Consider the following 24,009-nt stretch of genomic DNA (forward strand, 5'->3'; position numbering starts at 1 on the left):
ACAAGAAATAATCAATGATAAAATTCAGTACAACTTCAGTGAGTATCAGATTTCTTTTAATTTTTTTAATTTTTGTGATGAACTGTTTTTCTGTGTGAAGCTATTTTGACTGGTCAATCAGAGACCCTATGGTTAATCTGTAGACGTTATACTTCTAACCTAGATAAAAGTGAGAGACTTTCTCTTCTGCATATGTGAGAAGTAAGATTTCCAACACGTCGCTGTAGCCCTTATGAAGCGCATGCCAATTGGCCTCGCAACAGGCCCAAGTTTTAGTTTAAATGATTTCCAAATGCTGCACATATTGTTTGTTGTCCCACAAAATAAAAGAAAACACAGATCCTGTGCAGATGTAATATAATTAACAGTGTCTTACCGCCTCTCATCACTGCAGCGCTCTAATAACAGTGGAGTTAACATTAACGGGAGGCTTTATTTCATTTTCTGGGTTAGTAGATGATATACAACATTTGGAAACTCTGGTTTATGTACACCCTAGAGTAGCTAAAACATACTGAGAGTGTACAGTATTTATGCTGACAGTGGCTTTGGCTATGTGCTGGTAATGTTACTTGCCCACACACTTCCACTGAGCAGCAGACATCAACAGTGGCTGCAGCAGTCTTTAGCAGAAAAATATAAAGTATATAAAAAGCAAATACCACAGAAATATGGTAGAGATGAGCATACATTTCAGCAGATATGTTACAACAAGCACATGATTCAGCCACCTTCAGTGTTTGGTGTAGCACGCTCCAAAGTAACGTGTTCCTATAATCACATTACATATTTTAGAGAAACAGTAATATAACATCTTGACTGGAATAAATTCCAGCAATTAAGGTTACAGCTCTGACTTTACTTGTGTAACAAAGATTCTTCAACCACCTGCACATCAGATGGTTAGAGATTGGGGGGGAAGCATCCTCGTTTCTTCCTGCGTACTTGCACTTCAGTTAGCTGATTTCAGTTTGTGTTCTGGAAGAGGAAAATGGTGGAGTGATTTATAGCTTTAAATTTTTCAAAAGAAATCAAAAAAAGTATTTCAGGAGTATTTGAACAGAGAGACATGAACATTACTTTTATTTTCAACGAACCAAGGGACAATAGCATTTTCAGCAGGACAGGAAAAACTGCATCATACTGCAAACACAACTTCAGCTCCTTTGTAAACAGCTGCACAGACTCCATGCTGACACAAAGTTAGCTAAGAACTCTGGGTGATGGTGATGTTAAAGCTGAGTGAATGCTGACCCCAGCTCGCAGACTCCATTTCTACCTGTAAGTGGTTCCACACTTTCCACATTTCCATCACTTTAAGGGTCTCTCTGGTTTTTAACTTTGTTTTTTGTTGGCTTTGTATTCATACATGTTAACAAAAAAAAGACTGAATGTGTGTTCACATCAGGATAGGATAGGTTACAGTTTCTGTTATTGTTAACTAGTAATTATGTGACAATATATTTCAGCTAATTTTATAGAATGTAAGGATGTAACTTTTTTTTATCGACAGTTAACAAAAAAAAAAAATTAAACAACTTGCATTATATTTGAAAACTCCAGACTAGACCCTGCACACTTTAGCCTAAGTTTCCAGGTCTTAGCTGGAGTGACAGCCAGTGTGGCCTTCCACTGTTGCATCTCTTTCAAGGATCCAACTGAGGTGCATACCTCAGTTGGAACAAGTGGTTATTTAAGTTTCTGTTGCCCGTCTATCACTTTGAAGCAGCCTGGCCATTCTCATCTAACATCAACAAAGCATTTTTGCCCGGAGAACTGCCACTTACTGGATATTTTCTCTTTTTCAAACCATTCTCTTTAAACTCTAGAGTTTAGAGAGGGGAAAATCCCAGCAGATGAGCAGTTTCTGAAATACTGAGCCCAGCCACATGGATGCATCCCTGAAATGCCCCGAATGAAAGCACATTTCATTTTGGGAAGAGTGACACTGTTTTTGTTATTTGTCCGCACGGCTCTCGTTGCTCAGCCTAGAGAGGTAACGGTCCAAATTTGCTGGAGTTTGAAACAAAATCTCCACCCACTTCTGCTCCTCCCAAAGTCTTCCCTCCTTCTCAGCTTCCCTCTCTCCTGCACTCATGAAATCACTTCAAGACAGACTCCCTCCTAGGTAGCCAATCTGGTTTTATAGCTCACATTTTCAAAGCGCCATAAAATCTGCATTACATAGTATGTGTTTTTGTGGCTGTGTGTTACTGCATGTTTGTACAAATAAATAAATTTAAATTAAATTAAGAACACACTATTTTGTTTTGTTTTACAATAAATCCTTTAATTCATTTTACAAAGTGTGTTAATTGCTTTTCAGCTGTTTCTGTGACTAAAGTCAGAACAGAACTACTAATCTCCTAAATTGAGCTGGTAATTATGTATGGGTGGAAAAAATGTGTTTCCCAAAACATTAGGTGAGTTGCCATTTTGCAGCTTCCTGCTCAGAACTCTGCCTGAGCTCACACAAATAAGCCACTGCGTGTGGACACCCTGCGTTCTTGTGCTCTCAGACAAAATAAAATAAACATTCCTAGTAGTCAACCATTGAGATTCGCATTTTAAACAAAACTATAAAGAAAGCTTCTGTCTTTTTAAAGAGGCTAAAAGAGGCTTTCTTATAATCTCAGAAGCACATGTCTTCTGAGAATATAATCCAGGTAATATCCTTCTAATATGATCTCTAGTAAGTAAAGAGGATCTGCCGCTTAAAGTACTCATCTGATTCACCAGACTAGCCTCAGTGATCAGAGCCATTCAATTAACAACCAAGCAAGTTTGCATGGATAAAACGCCACTGACGCCTCTGAAACACCTTAAAGAAGTGAAATTCTGATGCAGGTTCAATTCAGGTTAATGTACCTTCCTCAGCACACTTTGGCTAATTTTAACCTTAGAAACACCATTAACAAAAGAGAAATTAGTGTTTGATTGCAAAAGGAGGTGAGTATATGTGAAAGCAAGTGTGTGTTGACTGAATAAAATGAGAAAAACCGAAATGAAAAGAATGCATACAAATGAAAAAAACAACACATTTTTACAAAATGGTTTGCAACAGCTTGAGATTTTTGTGGTCTTTAAAGTACAGGGTAAATCTACAGGGGATTCACTGTGAGAAACTACAAGCAAAGTATTTCTGCCCATGAGACAATGCATCATACATTTCAGAGAACATTTAACACACATGCTCCGAGGCGTATGCACATGATTTATACAACTAAAAAGCAAAAACTTGAATATGACATCTGAAAATGCGCTTACAACCAAGACTGACTGAGACACACACACACACACACACACACACACACACACACACACACACACACACACACACACACACACACGCGTGCACACAGGGTTCAGAGAAACTATAAATTAGTTTCTCTGAACCCTGGACATTTCCTATAGGCTTTGCTTTATCCAAAGATTCTAGCAATTAGATCAACAAGTAATCCTTGTGAGCCAAAAGCTTGGTGTATAGAGCTCTAAATGCTACATGCCAAAGTGTTTTTCTACTATTAGATTACTACAATGTCAGAGAGAACAGCAACCCCAACAATCATCTGTTTAAACCTTCTGTTTGAAAGGTGCAGCTTCTCAAACTGAAGAACGTTAGAGAAGAGCATTAACAGCGAGACGCTAAAACAGGTTTTATTAAACAGCTGATAAACTGAGGGGCTGCACCAAGCCCTGCGTAAAATGCAAGGATTATATTTGAACTGGGAATAAACTCCCTATGACAGACAAAGTATAAAATGTAGGACTTTAAATGACTGGAAATAGGTCAACTTTATTGGATAAAACGTTACAGAAGAAAACATATACAATGGGCAAGAAAAACTATAATTTTGTTCCTGTTGTGATTTGTGGAGGGGAAAAGGTAAAATCTGTTCCTTGTCATTGACTACTCAAGTTGTGATTCATTAGGACTCAAGTTGAAGAAATACTTAACTAGCTAACAGTGTAATTAATATTTTACTGGGGTGGCATGACTGATGGCTTACAGCTGTGGCCATCGGTATACCACTGCTTTCTTTCTTGAGGTTTTCAGCAAAAGCTCATCTTGGGCTCACAGTAAGGAGCCAATTGCCCACCTCAGCATCCCACTGTTTGAGCTCAATGTTTGATAGAGGTCTGCAGAGGGTGGGGGTGTTACAGGAAGGAAATTCAATGACTGGGGGAAGGATGGGCTAAAACGGGAACAAGGGAGATTTGGGCATTGCTGGTATCAAGTTACAAGACTGTTCCTTGAGAATGTGAATTTCCTCGACTTACTATTGTTGCTCATTTCTCTTGGCCTTAGGGTGGGTCTTTTTTTTAACAACTCATTTAGCATACCTTCACCAGTGTTTCCAGATGTGCAATTCACACAGAGCATGAGTAGAGCTAGCATGAAAGCAAACAAAAGTAAAGCAAAGAGCCTCAAATTGCAGGGGGGCTAGATGCTTTCAGGACTTTGTGGAAGTGTGAAAGGTTTAAGCGTATCCTGTGGTGTATCAACTACTGGCAAGACTCGCATTGATTGATGGCCTTGCAGAGTAGTGAGGACTGCAGGCCACTGAAATGGATTAATGCTATTAACATAACAGTGGATTGCACCTTTGTTTCGAGTATGATATTCTGCTCCACGGCCTATTTCTTTAAGCCTATTAAGGACTTGAATGTCACAGCTTATTGTGAGCTATCACCTTTTATTGTGAATGGATTAATGCTCCCGTCCAGACAGGGTTCACAGTTCAAACAGACATTGTTGCCCAGTCAGAGAATGGATGAAATAATGAAGAGTGATCACCAAAACACTTCACACAATACAGCACTGCTATAAAGGATATCTCAAGCACTGAACCACTTTTTTTAATGCACATATAATCTAAACATCGAGAGGCATTTAAAGAATGCAGAGGGTTTTTTAAAAAACACACAACACCCCAACAAGATCTCATTACTCGCTTTTCCTATGTCTGCCTTCCTTTTGCCTGCTAGAAGGGTGGGGGCACAGATGAAGGGTTAAAGTGGAAGACGGGGTGTAGGGCTGGGCCTTAGTGAAGCAGAAAGGGGGGTGGCTATATAAAAACTGACAGAACACAAGTGGGGCTTTATCCACACCATCCTGCTCTGGGTAAGAGGAAACCCTAAAGTGCCTTGGCTCAACCAGCTTCTCGTCTTCTTTCCCTCTCTTTTTACTCACACCCGTTGGACGTGTGTCCGCTCAGGACAAGAATGGCAGCATCCTCCGCACAGAGAACACACAGGCCCTGCATAATGCCGCCTTTTGCTTTGCTCCTCATCGTTTCATTTTTAAATGGTAAGTTACTAAATACTAAATGCAAAGAATACAAATTCTCAGATCGCATGCTCATCTGCTGAATTCGAGTGAACTGTAAGGGTGGGGTTGGGGTGGAGCAGCGTTTGTTTGAATGGTCTTTGAGTTGAATCCAGGTTTTAACCCTACAACCCTTTGATTCCCAGGAATCCTAACTGTCTCCAACATAAAATAGATCTATATACATTGTAAAAGCAGTTGATAAAGATTTGTTTTCCCCAACATATTTCTCAGAAAAAGGTTACTTTGTAGTTTGCCCAGGCAAACAAAGGGATTTTTTTAGAGAGTGATTTTTTTAAATTATGAGGAGGTACAGTGAAGTTTGAATTGATATTTCAAGTTAAAATCTCTATTTTGAACTTTTGAGTATACAGCCAAACAGTTTTTAAGTATTATCTAGTTAATTTTTCTGTATTGCACGCTACTGTACAACAGAACTATTTATGGGCATTCCACTGGTGTTATGTTTCCTTTTCTACAGCACTGGTTCCCATGATTTTCAAGGACTTTGAGAAATGTGTATTTATATTTAGCTGGTTGTAACGTGAGGCCAGTTGAAGCGTGCGTGGAAGAAGGGTGTGGGGTTTGCATGTTAATGTGCATTTCAAAAAAAGGCTGTGGTGAAGTAGCAACAGATTTGGGGAGCCATCGGGGATATATCAGGATGTTTAACTTCCACAGACAGTTGGAACTCATGTTTGTGTGATGATGTCACCATATTTTTCACACTGCAGGACTTATTCTAAAGTTTAGTTCCTACAATAGCTTAATTTAAATGTGGCAAATGTTTTAAATTCATTTGAAACCAGTTTTGAATAGAATTCCTATCTGTAGCTTTATACTAGGGCTGCCACAAACGATTATTTTGATAGTCGACTAGTCACCGATTATTTTTGCGATTAGTCGACTAATCAGATCATGCATCCATTGCACCAGCATGCATCTGCTCTTATATAACTATCATTAGCTTACAGCTTTAAGTGTTTACGGTATGTGCTAACTAAAAATAAAGACAAGATGATAGTTTATTAAATTTTAATGAAATTTGCAGATTGTTTCGGTGAAGTTTAATAAACTCCTTGATATCTAAAATATAACAGGACACCGGAGTATTTTCTCGAGCATCTCACACTTCTGATAATCAGTTGTCTGCTTGACGTTTATTCAGCTGTGTAAAAACTATAACTTTAATCTCAGCCAAACCGATTTACTCAGGAACAAATAAAATACTAAAAAAGCCAAACAATAAAATTTTGAAGTTATCTAAGTGACTTATATATATTTAACCTGAGTAGCGAAAGACGGCAGTGGGTTTGAAAACGATTTGCCGGGAGTCCGGTGTTCTCACGGGCTCTAGTGAGCCTTGCCCCCGGCTCGCTATCGAGCTAGTGGGTAACAGACGTCTCTGAAAACGTCGGAGCGCTTCCGAAAATATGTGGTGTCTTGATAAACTGAGCAGATATTTGAGGTATACACAGCTACATTCTCGCCTGAAAATATGTTAAACGTTTATTTTGTGACCCAGAAGGAATAATAAGAGTAATATTAAAACTAACTAGCTGCCGCCATTGTTGGAAACTGAGCTGGGCTGCGCTATGAATTCTGGGACACAGCTTCTTCTTCTTCGGGGTTTAACGGCAGCTGGCATCCTTGTACATGCAGTGCTGCCATCTTCTGTTTCAGTCTGTTATTACACTCTTAAATCCTACTACTTATTCCTGTGTCTTTTGTGATCTTACAAAGCTTCAAAAACGCGTCGACTATTAAATCAGTCGTCGACGATTTTGATAGTCGACGTAATCGTGACTAGTCGACTAATCGTGGCAGCCCTACTTTATACCAGTAAACAGACATTTGGTGACAGGAAAAGAAAAAGACAAAAATAAAAGATAGGATATGCGCAGAAGAAAATGTATATTAAGATTCAATAGTGGCATAGGAAAGTTCAAAACAACAAAAACAGCTCTCGTTCAAGCTCTTTGGCTCATGCTTTACTATCATCTTGAGTGCCCTCTGTTGTGGCTGCAAATGAATCACACACTGGGGGACTTAATTCAAACCTCATGTCCCGTTTATGGCATGTAGAACTTATGGGATTGAGGTCATCAGCAAAGGGAGGCAGCTGCATCGGCTTTGCAAAATAAAACTGCACCCATATAGTTTCAACCAACAGTGGGCTATCGATTCAGATCTGGAGGGATACAAACTCTTATTCTCCAGTTGGATAAGAAAAAGAGTGTTCTGATGAGAATTGCTAATTCAAAGCAGCTCAAAGCATCTGACACTGTATCTGGGCCAAATGGGCATGCCAAATAAAGATGAATAGCAATAAAGAAGATAACAGATTTTATAGTACAAATGAAAAACAGACCACTTAAGCTTAAGCATATTTTAACCACAGAATCAAGTTTACAAACGTAGGCAACAATCCCTATTCCTGAATTGCCTTTCCAACCAAGGAGATGTGAGGATTGCAGTTATCTATATATAAAATTAAGATGGGTTTACCATATAACTCTGATGAAATGAGAGTAGACATACAGATGTTGTGAACAAGCATGTTAATGAGTTCATTTTTCACAAAACAGTTTAAGTTGACTTCATTGTGAACTGATTTGAAGAATCACTAAAGTCCTGAGATGTAGCAAAAAGAATTAGAAAAATGTCAGCAACAGATTGTTCATTTCATTTTTAGAAACACAGCACAGAATATCTCAAGTCAAACCTCAGTGTCAAGTGAGCCAGCAGTGACAAGTAAACATGCTGATACACACACACAAACACACACTACATACACGCACTTAACATATATACCATTCTCGTTTGCTTGGCATTGTGTTTTCCTTTATCCATTACTAATAAGAGCAGACTGTTTTCCACTGTCCTCTCAGCAGTGTTGGCTTTGAAGTGTTTCCAGCCTTTGTACTTTTGGGTTTACTGTGTGTGTAATAACAGTGAATATACATTCACATGGTATAGCCGAAAATGCGGCTTTATAAAAACAACCAGGAGGTCCAAGCATTTGCTCTGATCTACAAATTACATAAAAGGGAGTACCAGAGAAGCAAGGACTGAGGAAAATTATCACTGCATAAACAAACTACAAATATATTTCATGTACATACTCTATTTCCTTCACAGCCAGAAGGTCCTGGGTTTAAATCAAGGCTGGGGCCTTTCTTTGTGGCACTTTCATGTTTCCCCGTGCCTGCATGTCTGGTGTTCTCTCATTATGAGTGAAACTGAGGGTGGGGTCTCTCCAAGTACTCCCAACTTTTTCCCAGAGTTCACAGGTTAACTGCTGATTCCAAATTGGCTATGGATGTGAATGTGAGTGTAAGTGATTGGTAATTTCTCTGTGATAACGATAGGCTAGCCAACTGTCCAAGGTACACTGGCCTCTCACAGAATGACAGCTGAGATCATCTCCAGCTCCCCGTAACCCTGAGGTGCATAAATGATTAAGAAAATGGATGGATGGAACGAGTTCATTGTGTTATCCTTGGAGTTAATAAATATTAACATTCTAACTGTTACTTTTATTGGAGTGCATTAAAAAGAGAAGACTTTAAGATTCAACTTCAAGATATTCATTATATATGTTGTGGTACAACTGAAATACTGATAATTAGTCAAGCAAGGAAATTCCTATAAATGACCAAGGTTAATATTAATTAAACAAGAATTCTAGTTCAACGTCACACCATATCTGAGTATGTGTAAGTGATAAGTGTCCATGTTATGGCTGGGAAAGCTGATGTTAATTATATGAATATAGAATAATGAAAGTGTTATGAAATGTTGCTGTAAGCATCTGTGTTTATTAGTCTCCAGTTGACTTTTTTGCTGTAAAACTAAAAGTTTACAAGGAAGTGTGGAGGAGTACCTCATCCATCTGGCCCTGGCAGTGGGATTTTTCCCCCTACAGTGCCCAGGTTTATAACGTCAGTGTTTCAGATACAGAGAATGAATCTGTGGGCATTGACTAAGTGCAGTTAGTTCAACTTCTTGATGCATTAAGATGATTGTTATTCAGTACCACCCAGAAACGTGTGCTAGCTATGATAATTCCCGTCGATTTTCAACAGGTATAATCTTAAATTTGTTCTGGACAAAATCCACGTAAAGCCTTTTATCAACTGATCCTCAGCTTTGACTGTAACAGGATCTACCTGCACACACTCAAACCAGACAGGCTCATTTCATAAACGCACTAGGCAGTGAAACTTTAGCGGGCAACTGAGAGAGTGACTGTGGGTGTGTGAGTCTGTGAGAGGGGTTGGGGAGTGATATATTGCTTGCAATTGAAAACAGATGTCATGTTTCCTGATTGTGGTCCCTAGAAACAGGCATCACACACTTGATAAGAAGCTGCAGTGGCTTCAGGGTTGGGCTGGGTGAATGTTACAGCTGGGCAGCATTGGGTGAGGTAGATTCTGCTTCACTGGCCTGATTGAAACCATAAGATTCAGTTGGTTTGCTGCCATGAGAGAAGAATGGCCTGGCTTCTGCTATTAATTGGCGTGACAGAAATGACAGGGGGGTGCGGAGAGGGTGCAGTAGGGGGTGGGGAGGGTCAAGATAGTAGGGGTCAACAGACTGTTGTTTCAAAGAGGGTAGAGTTGCAGAGCATGTCTAACCCTACGGGACTCTGCTCCAGTGTCACATTCCATAGTGTATGCTTAACAAACTCTGATACTAAATTATGAAAACATTCCTTAAGAAAACAACACTATGAATACATCAATGAATGCTGTTTTTGTCATTCTGTAATCCTGCCTGAAATCGAGATAGACTCAGATGAAGACAAATTCCACTTAATGACCGTAAAATAAGCTTTCTTCCATGTTTGGGCATTAATTATTTTAAAAAGAAATTATTTTAGGGATTCTTTTATTTATCTTTAATTGTAGAATGCCTGCAGAATTTTGTTTTTAAAGTCTTTTTTGAATATTACTCCATAAAAGATTTTGGTTTTGCAACTAATTTATATGTTTATACATTGCATGCTGTTGACGCAGTGCTGATCAAACAGCATGTGGGATGTTATGGCATTCATTATGGATCTATTCTGCTACTCTGTTCCACAGCTTCCATTCACTCACCACTGCACAAGACATCCCTGTCCTGCTGACAAGAGACTATTTCAAGTATATATAGTATGATCATGATTTTTGAGAGTGTTTACAGTGTGTGTGTTGAGAGTGTTGGCGTTTAGCATCAAAAACAACACATTTCTATACATATATACAAACATATTTTTTTGGTTTCCCATAAAAAACAAACAAACTGTGAATTAAAGCTATTGAAATGTTTTGTGGCAGCGGGGGCTAGTGGGGCTTCGGTCACTGGGACTTTAACATGGTGGTTAACTGATGTGTGTAGACCATTATCACCTCACTAAGCCCCATTACACGTTACAGGGTTCTCATCAGTAGAAGCAGGCAGAGGCCAGAGGTCACGGGCACACAATGCTATATTCTCTCCCCTCGTGATCATGTATCACAGGACTTTATGGAAGCCAGGGTGGGACAGGAGGCCAAAGGCTTGTAAGGCTAGATCACTGAAAGCATCTAACAGCTGGCTCATGCTTCACATATACATACAGTGAAGCATGCAGAGTGGTTGCAGTTACATGGGTGCATTTTGACAATTTACATAATAAAGAAGAACAGATCCCTTGAGCGATGCATCAGGAAGGTCATCAATGAAAAAAAAATCTGCCAAATCAAAGTGTTTGCAGCTCCCTCGTAAAATAAGTACAATAAAAAGAAAATTAAAATACTTTTTTTATAGTCATATCCAATATTATTTGTATTATTTCATTATTCCCTTTTTTCTGTTGCAACATTTGTTACATTTCTTTTGTCTGCTTGTGACCATTTAGGAATTTCAGTACCAATAACATGCCTTAATCAGCGCGTCTCTTTTTGAACCTTGGCTTAACTAGAAACAATCAAAATGCGGGACCCAGTCTCACAATGTGGGAGGAAAGAGGGGGGGGAAAGTCTTTGGGTCACACATCTGGTCACCCTATGTACAGTACACCATGATGCAATCTTTGCAAACTTTCTGGAACATCGTGAAAGAAATTAAACTGCTTTACGCAATGTTATGCTGTGGGAGGTGTGAAGGTTGAAGTTAAATCTCATCTCGCTGGATGCCTGGGATTAGCTGTGCGTGACTGGGAGAGGGTGAAGAGAGACAGGGTTGGGAGGGAGCAGGGCGTGGAACCGAGGGCTCGTCTCCTTCCAAAGCCTGCCACATTCCTTCATCCAGAGTCCCAAGAGATGGGGGGTGTGCGTTAGCATATCCAGACTGCAGACTTTACTCAGAGCAATCTGATGGGAAAATCTTTAAGAGGGCAATGAAGTCAGGGCCTACGCTAAATAACATATGGAATCTAAGTTTATTACAACAGTTACAGTTGCCTTGTTTGTGCAGTGATAGCTAGACCCACGGCTGATGACTGATATCTTGACCTCTCTAGACATTAAACACAGAAAGACAAAAAACATACCATACCATAAGAATTCAGTAAACCCAGTTAAAAGTCCAATTTAGTTGTAGTTTGAATGAATGTGTGAAAGGTAAAGAGAGGTGAGGTGGTGGTGAGTTCAAAGGTCATGCTGTTAGAAAATCTGTTAACCTCACGGAGGAAATACGGATATAACACCACTGTATCGATTACAGCACAAAGGCCAAGGCTACAATCTACCTTTAAATAACAGACTTGCCTCTAAACCAATAACCAAAGCAGACGGCAAGTGTAAAAAGAATCTACCAAAAAAGCAGCACTGTTAGGTAAAAACAATGCGATCAAATTCAGATCCAAATGTTTTTGTAAATGTTGATCATAAGAGGTAATTATATTGCAGAGGTTTCATTCCATCTGGTTTCTGGTCTGTCAGGAAAACTTGTTTGCGTGTAATGAGTGATGGCTGGTCAGAGAGCTGGACAGGATTTACTGGCAATGTTGGCAGAGTTGCAGAAGGCCCTGTGTTATTTCGCCTCAAGCTAAACACGCATGTTTTGCTTTATAAAAGTGTTGCAGCCAATTATAAACATGTGCTTGAGATGGTCTTGCTTCATTATTATAGTTGAATTTTATCCAGCAAATATGTTAAAATATTGCTAATGTTATCGTTTTCATTCACCACAACATCTCCCCAGCGTCCAGCAGAGTCTGCTTCAAAGGCCAGACTGTTACTGAGCACTAAACATAACAATCAGCCACAGTGTACATCTTTAGACTTTTGTTTTACAACACAATTGACTGGGTTTTAATTGTCAATGCAGTACAGAAAATGACCTCAGAGCTGAAACAACACATTTCAGCTTTAGCCTGTATGTCACGTTTGTATGAGAAAACCTAATTTATGCCTTACCATCTCACCCATACTAAACCTCCTCCTTTCCATTAAAATAAACAGACAGACCACCCAGACATGGAGGGACTGGAGGGAGGGCAGCTGTAGGCCGCAGGCTGGAAAAGGATCTCAAAGACAGGTTTAACAAGGGAAGATGGTCCCTGCTCTGAAAGTAAACTAGAGATACAGAGTGAAGTCAAACAGAGGATTCATATTTGCAACTTTCACATGATAAATTTACTGTTAATTTTTATGTAGATGCAGAAAAGATCACTAACTGTTATGTGTTTTCTAAAGCAATTAAAAACAATGACAAAGTGCAAAACAGATCTCACATGACAGCTGCAATAGACAGTTGCTGACACTAATCATGCCAAAGGAACTCCTTAGAGATTACCATCCCACCTGTTAGCTAGAAGCACACACAATGTTTACACTAGACTTGTGGCACCTGCGTGTCACAATGGGTTATGAAGTTGGTGGAAATGTGTCACAGTGTCACCAGTGTGTAAACACATGTGTCCCATATATGAAGACCCCAGCTTGTGACAGAGAGATGACTCCAAGAAAAGCTGAAGCAACCTGAAAAAAAAGATGAGTTATGACACAACAACCAATAAAAATTAGAATGTGAGAAAAATATTGAAAATAAAATAAATAATAAATCACATCTTGTGTAGGTTATTCAAATGTTCCGACAATATTTAGTCTAAACTACAATTAGGTCTATAAGTATTTGGAGAAGGATACATGTCAGAAATATGAAGGCAAGATTTGAATTTGTCTAAATTTAAAAGAGGCTGCACAGTTCTGAAAAACCAAGATCAACTTTTACCAGAAATGATGGGAAGAGAAAAGTATTGAGAGGGTAAGGAACAGCATGTAATCCGAAGATTACCACATCATCTATCAAACACGGTGGAGGCAATGTTATAGCACGGGCATGTGGAACTGTGCTAATAAAATGATTACGGATGATGTGACTGCTGATCGAGTGTACAGGGATATACACTCTGCTCAGATTCAGCCAAATCCTGCAAAACTGATCAGGCAGCATTTCACAGTGTAAATGGATGACGAGCCAAAATGACAGCAAAAGCAAAGCAAGAGTTTCTCGAGGCAATGAAAAGAGATATTCTTCAATGGTCAAATCAGTCACCTGATCTCAGCCCAAAAGAAGATGTTTTTCATTCATCAAAGAAAAAGTGGAGGGAAGCGAGGCTCCCAAACAAAGAGCGACTGAAGGTTGCTGCTGCAAAAGCCCAGGAGGAAGTACAGCATTTGGTAATGGGTCCTAAGTATTAGAAAACAGCATGGCACAAAGATGCCAGTGATTTTTAAATAGTTTATTGTGTGAATGCAGTAAGTTTTTTTCACCTCTTTTCAGCAGAAAGTTCCGCTTCTTCAACTGTTTACAGCAGATTCCACTACACTGCATTTTCGCAGGAAATGCAACTTTTTCTAGTGACCTTCTATTGTTAAATATTGTCTGTGGAGAGAGTTTGTATGCTCTCCATGCCAAAGTATCCAAGTACAAAAGTAGTTTCCTACTCTGGCTTAATGAACAGAAAGTAAAAACTGTATGACTATTTATGTAAAAGTTAAAAGTGCCTTGTAGTGTAAGGTGCTGTGAGTTATATAAGAATAGAAAACTACAATATGAATATATGTCCATACTAGGAATTCAACTAATTGGTAAGCATTAAATATACCATTTATAATTTTTGTTTGCTGTAAAATGTCAGCTTAAATTTACACAGAAATCTAATGTTCATCTACGTAATGTGTAACAGCTGTATACAGTATGCACAAACAAAAATGAAGTCAATGTAGGTCAAGAGGGGGCAGTACAGAGCAACTGCAAACCTGAAACCTGAAATCAATCACAAACTTAATATGGGACAATAAGGAATGACTTAGTAAGAGTGTAGAAGTAATGAGATCTGCAGAAGAACGGTATTATGGGAATGTTTTAAGTGTGAGGTAATGCTGTTGTTGTTAGGCAGAGAGAGGGAGAGCTGGGTAAAATAGAATGAACACTGCGTACCCTGTATGGACTTTTAGATCCTACCCCTAACAAAAACACAATAAAGAGCTCGAGTCAGTGACTGCAGAGTGCAGCAGCATAGCAGCAAACAAACACAAAAATCAAATGTGTCTTTAGAGCAATCCAGGTTATTACAGGTTTTGAAATTAATCAAAGATGTTTTTCCTAAAGTCACACGTCTCCTGAAAAATGAACAACTGTGCCGTAACCTATTACATAATTCTATAATTTGGAAAAAGCTGTGGCATCACTGCCTGGTGTCTTTCAGCAGCACATTCAGTCAGGGCATTTAACAGGTTGATAGAAACCCAAATTAATACAGTTCAGGAAACTATTTTGTACATTCCATTTGTGTCTAAACAAAAATAAGTGACTGCAAACGTAGGATCTTTTTTAAAACCTTGAAGCGAAAAAGATTGTATTTCAGAGTAAATGACTTTGTGATGTGATCCATGGATCTGAGACTTTAGTTATTTACTGCACTACGATCTGTTACCTAATCTTCCATCACTCCAGAGGCCTCGAGGGACATGAAGAAATAATACTGTGAGAACACTGAAGAGCTCTCATCGAGTCCAGGCATTAAGATAATAACTGACATTAAGCTAGCGCACTTTTAAAAACCATTCTCCATCCATGCTACAAGCTGTTACCTCCGATGGCTAAATTTGCCACCAGAGGTAACAGCTCTGACCTACTTTCTTATCACAGCTGCATAGGTAAATTAAAACGATGGACAACTGACTCAATAAGTCATGTTTCTTCCGTGTAACTGAATGCAAAACAAACCCTTGAAAGATTCTTTCCTATACTTAACATACATTCTGATTTAACAGCAGGAGTCATGGCGCAGACAGACGAACCTATGAAACAAGAAACAGCGGCGGCTGTGGGATCGTCGATAGTACGTGGAGACATGGTCCCAAAGCCATCACAATTTCCTGGTAAGAAACACTATACATTACATAATAATAATACCTTTTTCTGAGGTTTGTTGTACAGATTTATTTGTGTGTGTGACAAATGGACTCACTTATGAGAAGAAAAAACAGAGTACTTTATTTGAGTCACAATCTACGCAAAAAAATACCAAGTTGTCTGACAATTCTTATATGAATACAGGTATTATCAGAAAAAATGTAAAATCTTAGACCTGTAAACACAGGGCTGCAGTGTCCCTACGAACAGACACATACTTAATAGAGTTCATTTAAAGTGTACCTAAGCCCCTGGGCTGAATGGATTGCTGTAGCTGAAATAATATCATCATTTTTCAGAATGAACTGCATATAACCTCACACAATTTTCTAAAACCATAGCCCACTCATTTGTCTACACACACTTCAAACCAAACTGGTTATACTTATACTTAATAATAAGTAAATTGCCACCTTTTTTACGCAAACGCCTGGAATCGAAACTGTGTGTATTGTATGGCTATTTACCATATTAACCATGTCAACTGAATTATATTTTCAGCAAATGATGATTCACAAGGTCAAAAGTTGGTATATCCTACTGATAAACAAGGAACTCAAGCGGCTACAGCAGCTACAACTACACAGAAGCCGGGAGACAATGATTACAGTCAAACTGAAGCTACACAGAAGGCATTTGGTGCAACAGAATTTGTGGTACACACGAAAATTCTGGAATCAGATACTCCAGCACCTTCAAGAGGTGACGGACCTAACAATAAACCAAAGGTAAGACTGCACAGGCTGTCATAACATAACGCAACGTTACTAGTTTGAAGTTTATCTGGAAGAGTAGACCGAGAAAAGCATGTTGTTGAATAGAAACAAGTAAATGTGATTTAAAACAAAAAAAAAAGGACAAAACAAATCATTTTACTTCTTATTTGAAGACGTCTACTTTAAATACTCACTTTAGAATAACATATAGCTGCAAAAGCATAGAACATTGAGGGACACCTGGTTTTACATCAAATTTTCAAATGTTGCAAATTATACTGAGGCGTGACGTTATTTGCAAACGATTCCTGATGTGGAAAAAGGATTAGTGGTAGCTGATTTTGCATAAGAAAATAAGGATGGATTTCATACAAAATACATTTCCTTTGCATTTGTTCATCAACTCAAAAATGTCATCCCTGCAGCAAAAACTGATACAAATTGTCATCTCTGAATATTTGAGCTCAATCCTAAAAGTGCGACTTAGATTTTTTTTTCCTTGTTCTGGGAGCATCAAACATGTTTGCAATTTAGACATAATGTTATTTGGACTCGGTGTAAGGGAAATCAGCAAATGATAGAAAATCAATAACAGTTTAATCATTAAAAAAAGGATGTTTTTAAGTAGCTTAAAAAGTAGCTTAGCAGAGGAGCGCATTAATACTTCACTTTTTAGGCACTTGAATGACATTAACCTAAAAACAGAGAGATGACAGGACACCCAACATGCGTAAGATATTGAATTCCTTATTGCATTGTATGAAGTTAAATTTAATTCTATTCTATTTTGTAAATTTCCATTGTTTATGTGTTTCATATTGTTTCATGTTTAGTGGATTTAATTTAAATAACTTACAGATATTGTGTTTTTGAATGTGCCATAGGAATTAAGACGATAGTTTTACGTAGGATCAAAGTATGATACAATTATTAGAAAGGGCAACAAAGGAATTCAACACTAAATCGAATTCTGTGTATAAACACTGGTTAGAGGAACTGGCTACATTGGGCTGGTGCCATGCTGCAGTTAATGGTAAGAAGGGTACATCAAGATTAAGAGTTTTGGTTTCTCTCTTTTTACAGCCGGTGCCAAAGGATGATGTCAGATGCGTGAGCAAAGAGGTTATCGAAGACAGAAGTGCTGTCAGTCTGAAACTCAAGGCATCCTCCAACTGTGTAAGTTCTGTTTCTTATTCTCATATTCAGTGTACAATGAAAATGTTTGGAAGACGTAGCAGGAAGAAAAATATACAAAATAATACAGGTAATAAGACGGAAATAGCCGAGAGTAAAACAAAGAATCTTAAAATATTCCTGCATACATTTCATCCTGTGCTCACACAAACAACCAACTGCACTAGAGAGAAAAATATTCCCCGGATTGGTTTAGTTGCCATTCCCACTGGCAATCAGGCGAACATGAGCTCAGCAGGAAATTTTTCCTCATTTTGAAGGCAGTAACTGTTACATCTCAGTGAAGCTAGAGAAAAACGCTGCCCAGGAAATGTCCAAAAATATTTCTGCTGTATGTAATCCAGGGGATGTATGGTGCTATGAGTGCAGAGGGAGTGGGAGCATGATGGGAAGCTCACCGCTACTGTAAAATGAATAATGTAAAGAGACCTCAGGCAGTACTGTGGGTGTGTGTGTGGGTGTGTTTGTGTTTAGAAATATACATTCTCCAGTGTCTAAGCATAACAGCTTTGAGGTCTACAAAGCTATGTGGAGGTCTGAACTCACTAGATATGGTTTCAGTAGTCTGAGCAGCAAATGCCTTGTAGAATATACTGTAACCAGCAGAATAACATCGGGGGTTCTTGTGCCACCAGTCAAAGACATTTACCAAGGATTTCTGTTTTTCACTGTCATTTCAGAGGAACAATTTTGCTCTAATCTAGAGCAAATTAAACAACAACAATGGTTCCTGTAAAGTTGATCAAAACTGAGCAGTACAGTTTATGCTGCTATGGTTATAAACAGGATGAAACCGAGATCTGAAGTGAACCGTGCTTCAGATCAGAGAGTAAACCTTGCTCACAGGGAGGGACTGAAACAGAGTAGGGTATATAGGCGTTTACCCTTGCGTTATTTAAAGAGTAAAGTATTTCAGTAATGGCATGCGAAGTTCCTGATATGAGACACTGCATATAAAACAGTGATGAACCTGCAAAATAAGGTCTTGGCTATCCAGCTAAATATGTAATTGAAAGGCTTATCTAGTGCAGTGCATTCATTTATGGAACTGAACCATTCTGGTGCCACTGCAGGGAAACTGAAATAAAAATTGAATTATCAGATAAGCGTGCACATTCCCTGGCTGTCTGTTACTGTGTCCTGCCATCTGTTCCTTTTTGAACTGAGATAAAGGGCTGCTACGGTGTGGTAGAGTCTGTTGTTTGGATCAGATTACATGAAAAGGTAGCACACAGAATTGTGATAGCCCTGACTGGATTAAAGACAAAGAGAAATGAAACTGAGCGTGAAGGGATTAGGGAATGAGAGAAAGATTAAAGGTGATACTGAAGGTTTGGTGCTGTGATTTTGAAGGGAGCTAATGATTTGGTATTAGCAATGAATTTCACGTTTATTCTAGATTTTGACATGTGAAAACTGTTTCAGTGCTAATTACCTTTTATTTGTTGTCTTGTTTGTAGGAGGAATCTAAAGTGAAAATTCAAAGCGTTCTACAAGAGCTATGTAGTGAGGACTGTAAACTAGAGATCTATCAGGAAAACAACTCAGATGAAATCCTTGTGTCTGGGAAATATGTTGAAGGTCAGTACCAATATTTTAATAAGCTCAGTTTGAAATTTGATATTCAGTGATGAAGCCTATGATAAGCTTTTTATGTTTCGGCTGGCAGGAGTTATAATTCCTGCAAAATCTGCATTAATGTCATCTTCTTTATTGCCTTAAACATTAAAAAACACCAATAAATTTTTAAAGCAAAAATGATCTTGTCCAACAATATAGCACCCTCTAGTTATGTCTACCTCGTGACAGTAAAAACACCAACATTTGTGTATTTACAGATGATGTTACAGGCATGGCTAACAAGTTCAACAACGACAACATAAAACACAAGGTAAAGTCCCACCTAGAGTACACTATATTGCAGAAATACTCCACACAAGTGTCAGTATAGTCGTATAATTTGGATGTAGTTTCAGTGCCAATTACCTTTTGTTTTTGTCTTTGTGTCATAATGTTACTTTATCTGTTAGATAGATAAAGATTCAAACCTATGCAATAGCACGAGGGCACCAAAGAGCCACTAAAACTTGACTCATAATCAAACTCGACAGGAAGCTACTCATGGGAAAAATACGAAATACGAAAAGAGTTTGGAGACTTTTTCAAAGGCATCAGGTTGACACTTGGTGTCAAACCCCACAAACAATCCACTTGTCAGCAGCAAAACATTTTTTTCTAATACCTAGGGAACAATATTTGGTTATGGGTGTGCCTGTTACACCCATCTGTTTCTCTGCATTTGTCATACTCTACAGTTCACTCCCTGTTCCAACATACACTGAACAACCTTATAAGCAATTCCCTCTTTCTGACACATTTCATTTTTCATTATGCTGTCTATCTGCTTACTGGCATCTTTTTTGACACTGCTTTGAAGCCAGGAAATATATTGCAGCAACTATGCATACATTTCCAGAAAGAGTGGAGCTGTTTTCCCCCAAAGTCTCTCAAGGCACTGTCACTGGATAATGAAGATCTTTTTCTCCAAGTAAAAAAATATAGATATTAAAAACATAACTCCTTCATGGGGCCCATTTCAGTTTCTACAGTGATCTTTTTTCTGGTTTTCTACAAGTGCTGTAATTATGACTGAACACTCAACTAATGTTACTTTGTACACATTTTTATAATCAGACTGATGTGAAGGAGGCTGTTCCTCGCTGGGGAAAGAACTCAAAGTTGGTACTGGTTTCCTTGTTGCTGACTGGCCTGTTGCTGGCTGCACTGCTGGTAGCTGGTTATTACCTCAAGACGCACCGCAAGAACTCAAAAGGAGTCCGACTGGTGGGTAGATTTATTGCCAAAAATCCATGATTTTTAATAGTTGCTTTTCACATGATAGCCACTGTGGGTGCTGTGTTTTAAAAGCAGCAATGAAGTAAATTATAACAGTTACACCGACCTTCTTACCTGGGTTGTTTTTTTAAGAGTAAATAGCTGAAAATAACCTTTGACCTGATCTAACCAAAGTACACAGTGACTGTAAATTTTCCAGAAAAAAACAGTACATATGGATCTGAGATCACATGTGTTATTATCTTACAGTCAATTCCTGACTTAATAGAGTAAGCAAGCTAAGGTGGTGCTTTCTCTTGTTTCTGCTTCAGCCTCTTGCCTGGGGGATACAGATGGTTTAATTTTTTGTCTAAAGAACATCACGTACATTACGTATGGTGGCGCACCCATGTGATTGCTGGTGTAACAGCTTGTTGATGCTGTGCTTTTTTAATCAAGATCTGTTGTGAGAATCAGTCATGGCCACAAACTTCTCACTGACAGAGTAAAAACCATCGCACTTTCAAACTTTGTTTTCGCCAAGAAAAATAATAAAGCAAGTATGTGTGGAAACTGCAAGGAAAAAGCACACACCCTAAGACATTAACTGAGAATGTGCTTATTTAAACAACTCCCACAAAAACAAATCGATTTTCAATTACACACCATGTGGCTTGTATGTTAAAATGTAGCTGGCCTGTGTTAAAGCTCTTCTAATCCAGAATAAGTTATGAAATGAAGTCTTGGTTCTGTGCTCTCTCTTAGGCCGAGTCTTTTCAGGTTGATGAGGAGAACCAGGCCAATACACTGGTGTCTGTTGCACCCCTGCCCCAGGAGCCAGTTGATAAGCCCACTGTCAATGGAGAGTCTCCTCCAGAAAATGGGACCAACGCTACTCCCACTACCAATGGACACTCTGCCACCCAGACCCCCGTGGCTGACACAGAGATGTGAATCACGACACCTTCAACCTCTTTTGCCAGTCATCCTCTGGGACCCACTGGTCTCTCATCCTCAGTGTGCAAATTGAGATAAATTCAACAATTTTTCTCTCCTCAATCCATGCCATTCTGAATGATAACAACAACAAAGTCCCTGCTGACAATATAATGACAGCAGGGACTGTTCCTCCAATGTGAAAAGTTTGGGAATACTTACTTTTGCCAAATTCAAGAGACGCTATGCACGCTGACTGACTGGGATTTGTCTTTTGACTTTAATATAGTTGAAACAATCTCTGTAGGATAGTCAAATAATGTCATATATGTCATATAATGTTGATTCGTGACAAAGAAGCAGAAGATGCTTTGTTATTTCAACCAACAATTGTGTTGCAGTGAAACAGTGAAGCCAGGCAGCTGAATGGTGACCAGTTTTTATACCGTTTGACTCGCCTATAAAAAAGGACTGACACTCTCCCATCACTTTTTTTGAAACGCTTCTGTATTTGCCATAAACTAAATGGTTTCGGCTTGAATTGACTGAATTGGCTGCATTTTTTTTTTAATATACAGGTAATTGTCAAACTGCAATTTACAAAAAGAAGTCATATTTCCATTTATTACAGACACCAAAAATCTGTTGACCTAACATAAGCATAGAAAATGATTAAATAGCAACAATCATGAGTTTTGGTATCATTGAGGTATAAAAATGTTAATAAGCTATTCATGTCAGTAAATGTCCGCTGAAAATCACACAGTTGCCTCAGTGCTTTAGACTCTAGCCTAGTGAAAAGTTCAATTTTTTTAACTGACCTCTGATCAAAGTTGAATTGTTTCAGAGAACAAAGTGCATTTCTATTTTTGTGGTTGCATGGTTTTCACTAATGTACAGATTGTTTAATTTTTCTTTTCAACAAATCAAGATCTTCTCTACTCTTACCACTGTCTCAGAACATGATGAAGCACAGCAGCAGGTCGATTTTATAGGGAAAAGTGGGAGGAAAACAAATGACACAATGACAAATACAATCATCAGTTCAGCATTCCCAAGGCTGCTCTTATCACCTTGTTGATAGACACGTACACATTTTGTGCTTCTCTTTTAAATAACTGGCTTCTTTTTTTGATATACTACACGTGTAAATAAGTTTGCTTTCTCTGTTAGTAGTGTCTGTGTCTGATTTATAAACTGTGATTCTTGACAATATCACTGCAGGCTGTTTTCAGCCGAGTTGTGTTTTTCTTTCCTTTTCTTTGTTTTTACTTGATATATGAATAGAAACATTTCATAATTTAAAATTCACAACCCATACTTTTTTTTTTTTTTTTAAAAAGCAGAGTTGTTTTTAGGAGACTTGACATTTATTGTAACGCATATCTGCCTATCTCTAACCTTGTGGAAATCTTAAAACAAGGCTTACCTCCTTACTTTCCTTTTGGTGTGTCTGCTTTTTTATCTCTCCAAGTTGAAACTTAACAGACTCTACATATCCCTCTGTATTATTAGTAATACAACACATATCCACACTGGAATATTCACAAACATTTCGGAAATAATGGAAATAATCAACGACTGGATTAAGGACTTGCATACTCCAGACACATGTAACACACATAAGCTTTAGTGCAAACTAATGGATGGCGCAACAAAGAATGTGATTTTTAAGATATGGAGTTGCACTGTACATCCTCAGGTTCTAGTCTCTTATTAGTAAGCTAGCTACTACACTCAAAACAATTATTCTTGGCCCTCATAAACATGAAGCGATAAAAGTAAAATGCCACTGAAATTTATAAATATACTTGGTAAATAAAAGTAAGTAAATTAATTAGATCACATTCCATTAAAATGTACTATTTTACATTTAGTTAACAAAATTAATTGTTAGCTCAGTTTAAAACATAGTTTTTTTTTTTAGCACAAATGTCCAGTTCAGGCTTTTTAGTTTATAGGCTGTTTATATATTTACTTCCACCCACACTAAATTAGCACAAACTTGTTTTTCAATATGCATCTTGGAGGACACAATTATTTTGATTGTTACTCTAAAACTGACTATATTACAAATGTAAACATGAACAAATTTAAAAGAACATGCAAAGGAATAAGAGTTTAACAGTGGCACTGTGAATACATTATGCAAGGTTCTCAGTCATGCTACCTAAATGCAAATCAATATTTTGACTAAGGCAGTACAGAAAATAGCCTCTATGACTAAATGCTGAAGTGTAAATTTCCATAGTGAAAAACACAAATGAAACATTCAAAACATATCATTAGCAGACTGCATGGATTAATAGCCCTGAGTTTGCATGTAAGGTACAAGGAGAGAATACTTCCATCATTACACACACAAAGTTAAATACTTTTCAATCTCAAGATTGAGATGTTTTTATATTCTTCTCTTTTTTTATGTAATTTTTTGAATTATGCTGTCTCAAAAATTAATGCATGCCTTACACAACTTATAACAGAAAGCTTAATGCTAAGAAGCTGTGACTGACAGGACAGTTTCAACACCAGATACGGATTCAACTTCCCACAACGAAGGGCACAAACATGCCCCTCCTTTAGAGTTAATACCCAATGTTCTTA

The 24,009-nt window shown here is 38.2% G+C and overlaps 1 protein-coding gene across 1 annotated transcript; it reads left to right on the forward strand.

Annotated features, from left to right (window-relative positions):
* The first annotated feature begins 5,095 nt into the window (after positions 1–5,095).
* si:ch211-286o17.1 (hematopoietic progenitor cell antigen CD34) lies at positions 5,096–22,841 on the forward strand. Its single transcript, XM_040006124.1, has 8 exons — positions 5,096–5,311; positions 15,583–15,690; positions 16,226–16,452; positions 17,524–17,616; positions 19,095–19,215; positions 19,473–19,525; positions 20,329–20,478; positions 21,235–22,841. The coding sequence occupies exons 1-8, from the start codon at positions 5,227–5,229 to the stop codon at positions 21,421–21,423; spliced, it is 1,026 nt and encodes a 341-aa protein (XP_039862058.1). The 5' UTR covers positions 5,096–5,226; the 3' UTR covers positions 21,424–22,841.
* Positions 22,842–24,009: the final 1,168 nt, after the last annotated feature.

Source organism: Simochromis diagramma, unplaced genomic scaffold (assembly GCF_900408965.1).
Source record: "Simochromis diagramma unplaced genomic scaffold, fSimDia1.1 OVJJ01000320.1, whole genome shotgun sequence".
Classification (NCBI taxonomy): Eukaryota; Metazoa; Chordata; class Actinopteri; order Cichliformes; family Cichlidae; genus Simochromis; species Simochromis diagramma.

Excerpts from the sequence above, each read along its gene's own strand:
- si:ch211-286o17.1 (XM_040006124.1), top strand. The coding sequence starts at position 5,227 with ATGGCAGCATCCTCCGCACAGAGAACACACAGGCCCTGCATAATGCCG. Across the intron at positions 15,691-16,225 it reads AAAGCCATCACAATTTCCTG|CAAATGATGATTCACAAGGT; the intron begins GTAAGAAACACT and ends TTATATTTTCAG. Across the intron at positions 19,216-19,472 it reads GTCTGGGAAATATGTTGAAG|ATGATGTTACAGGCATGGCT; the intron begins GTCAGTACCAAT and ends GTGTATTTACAG.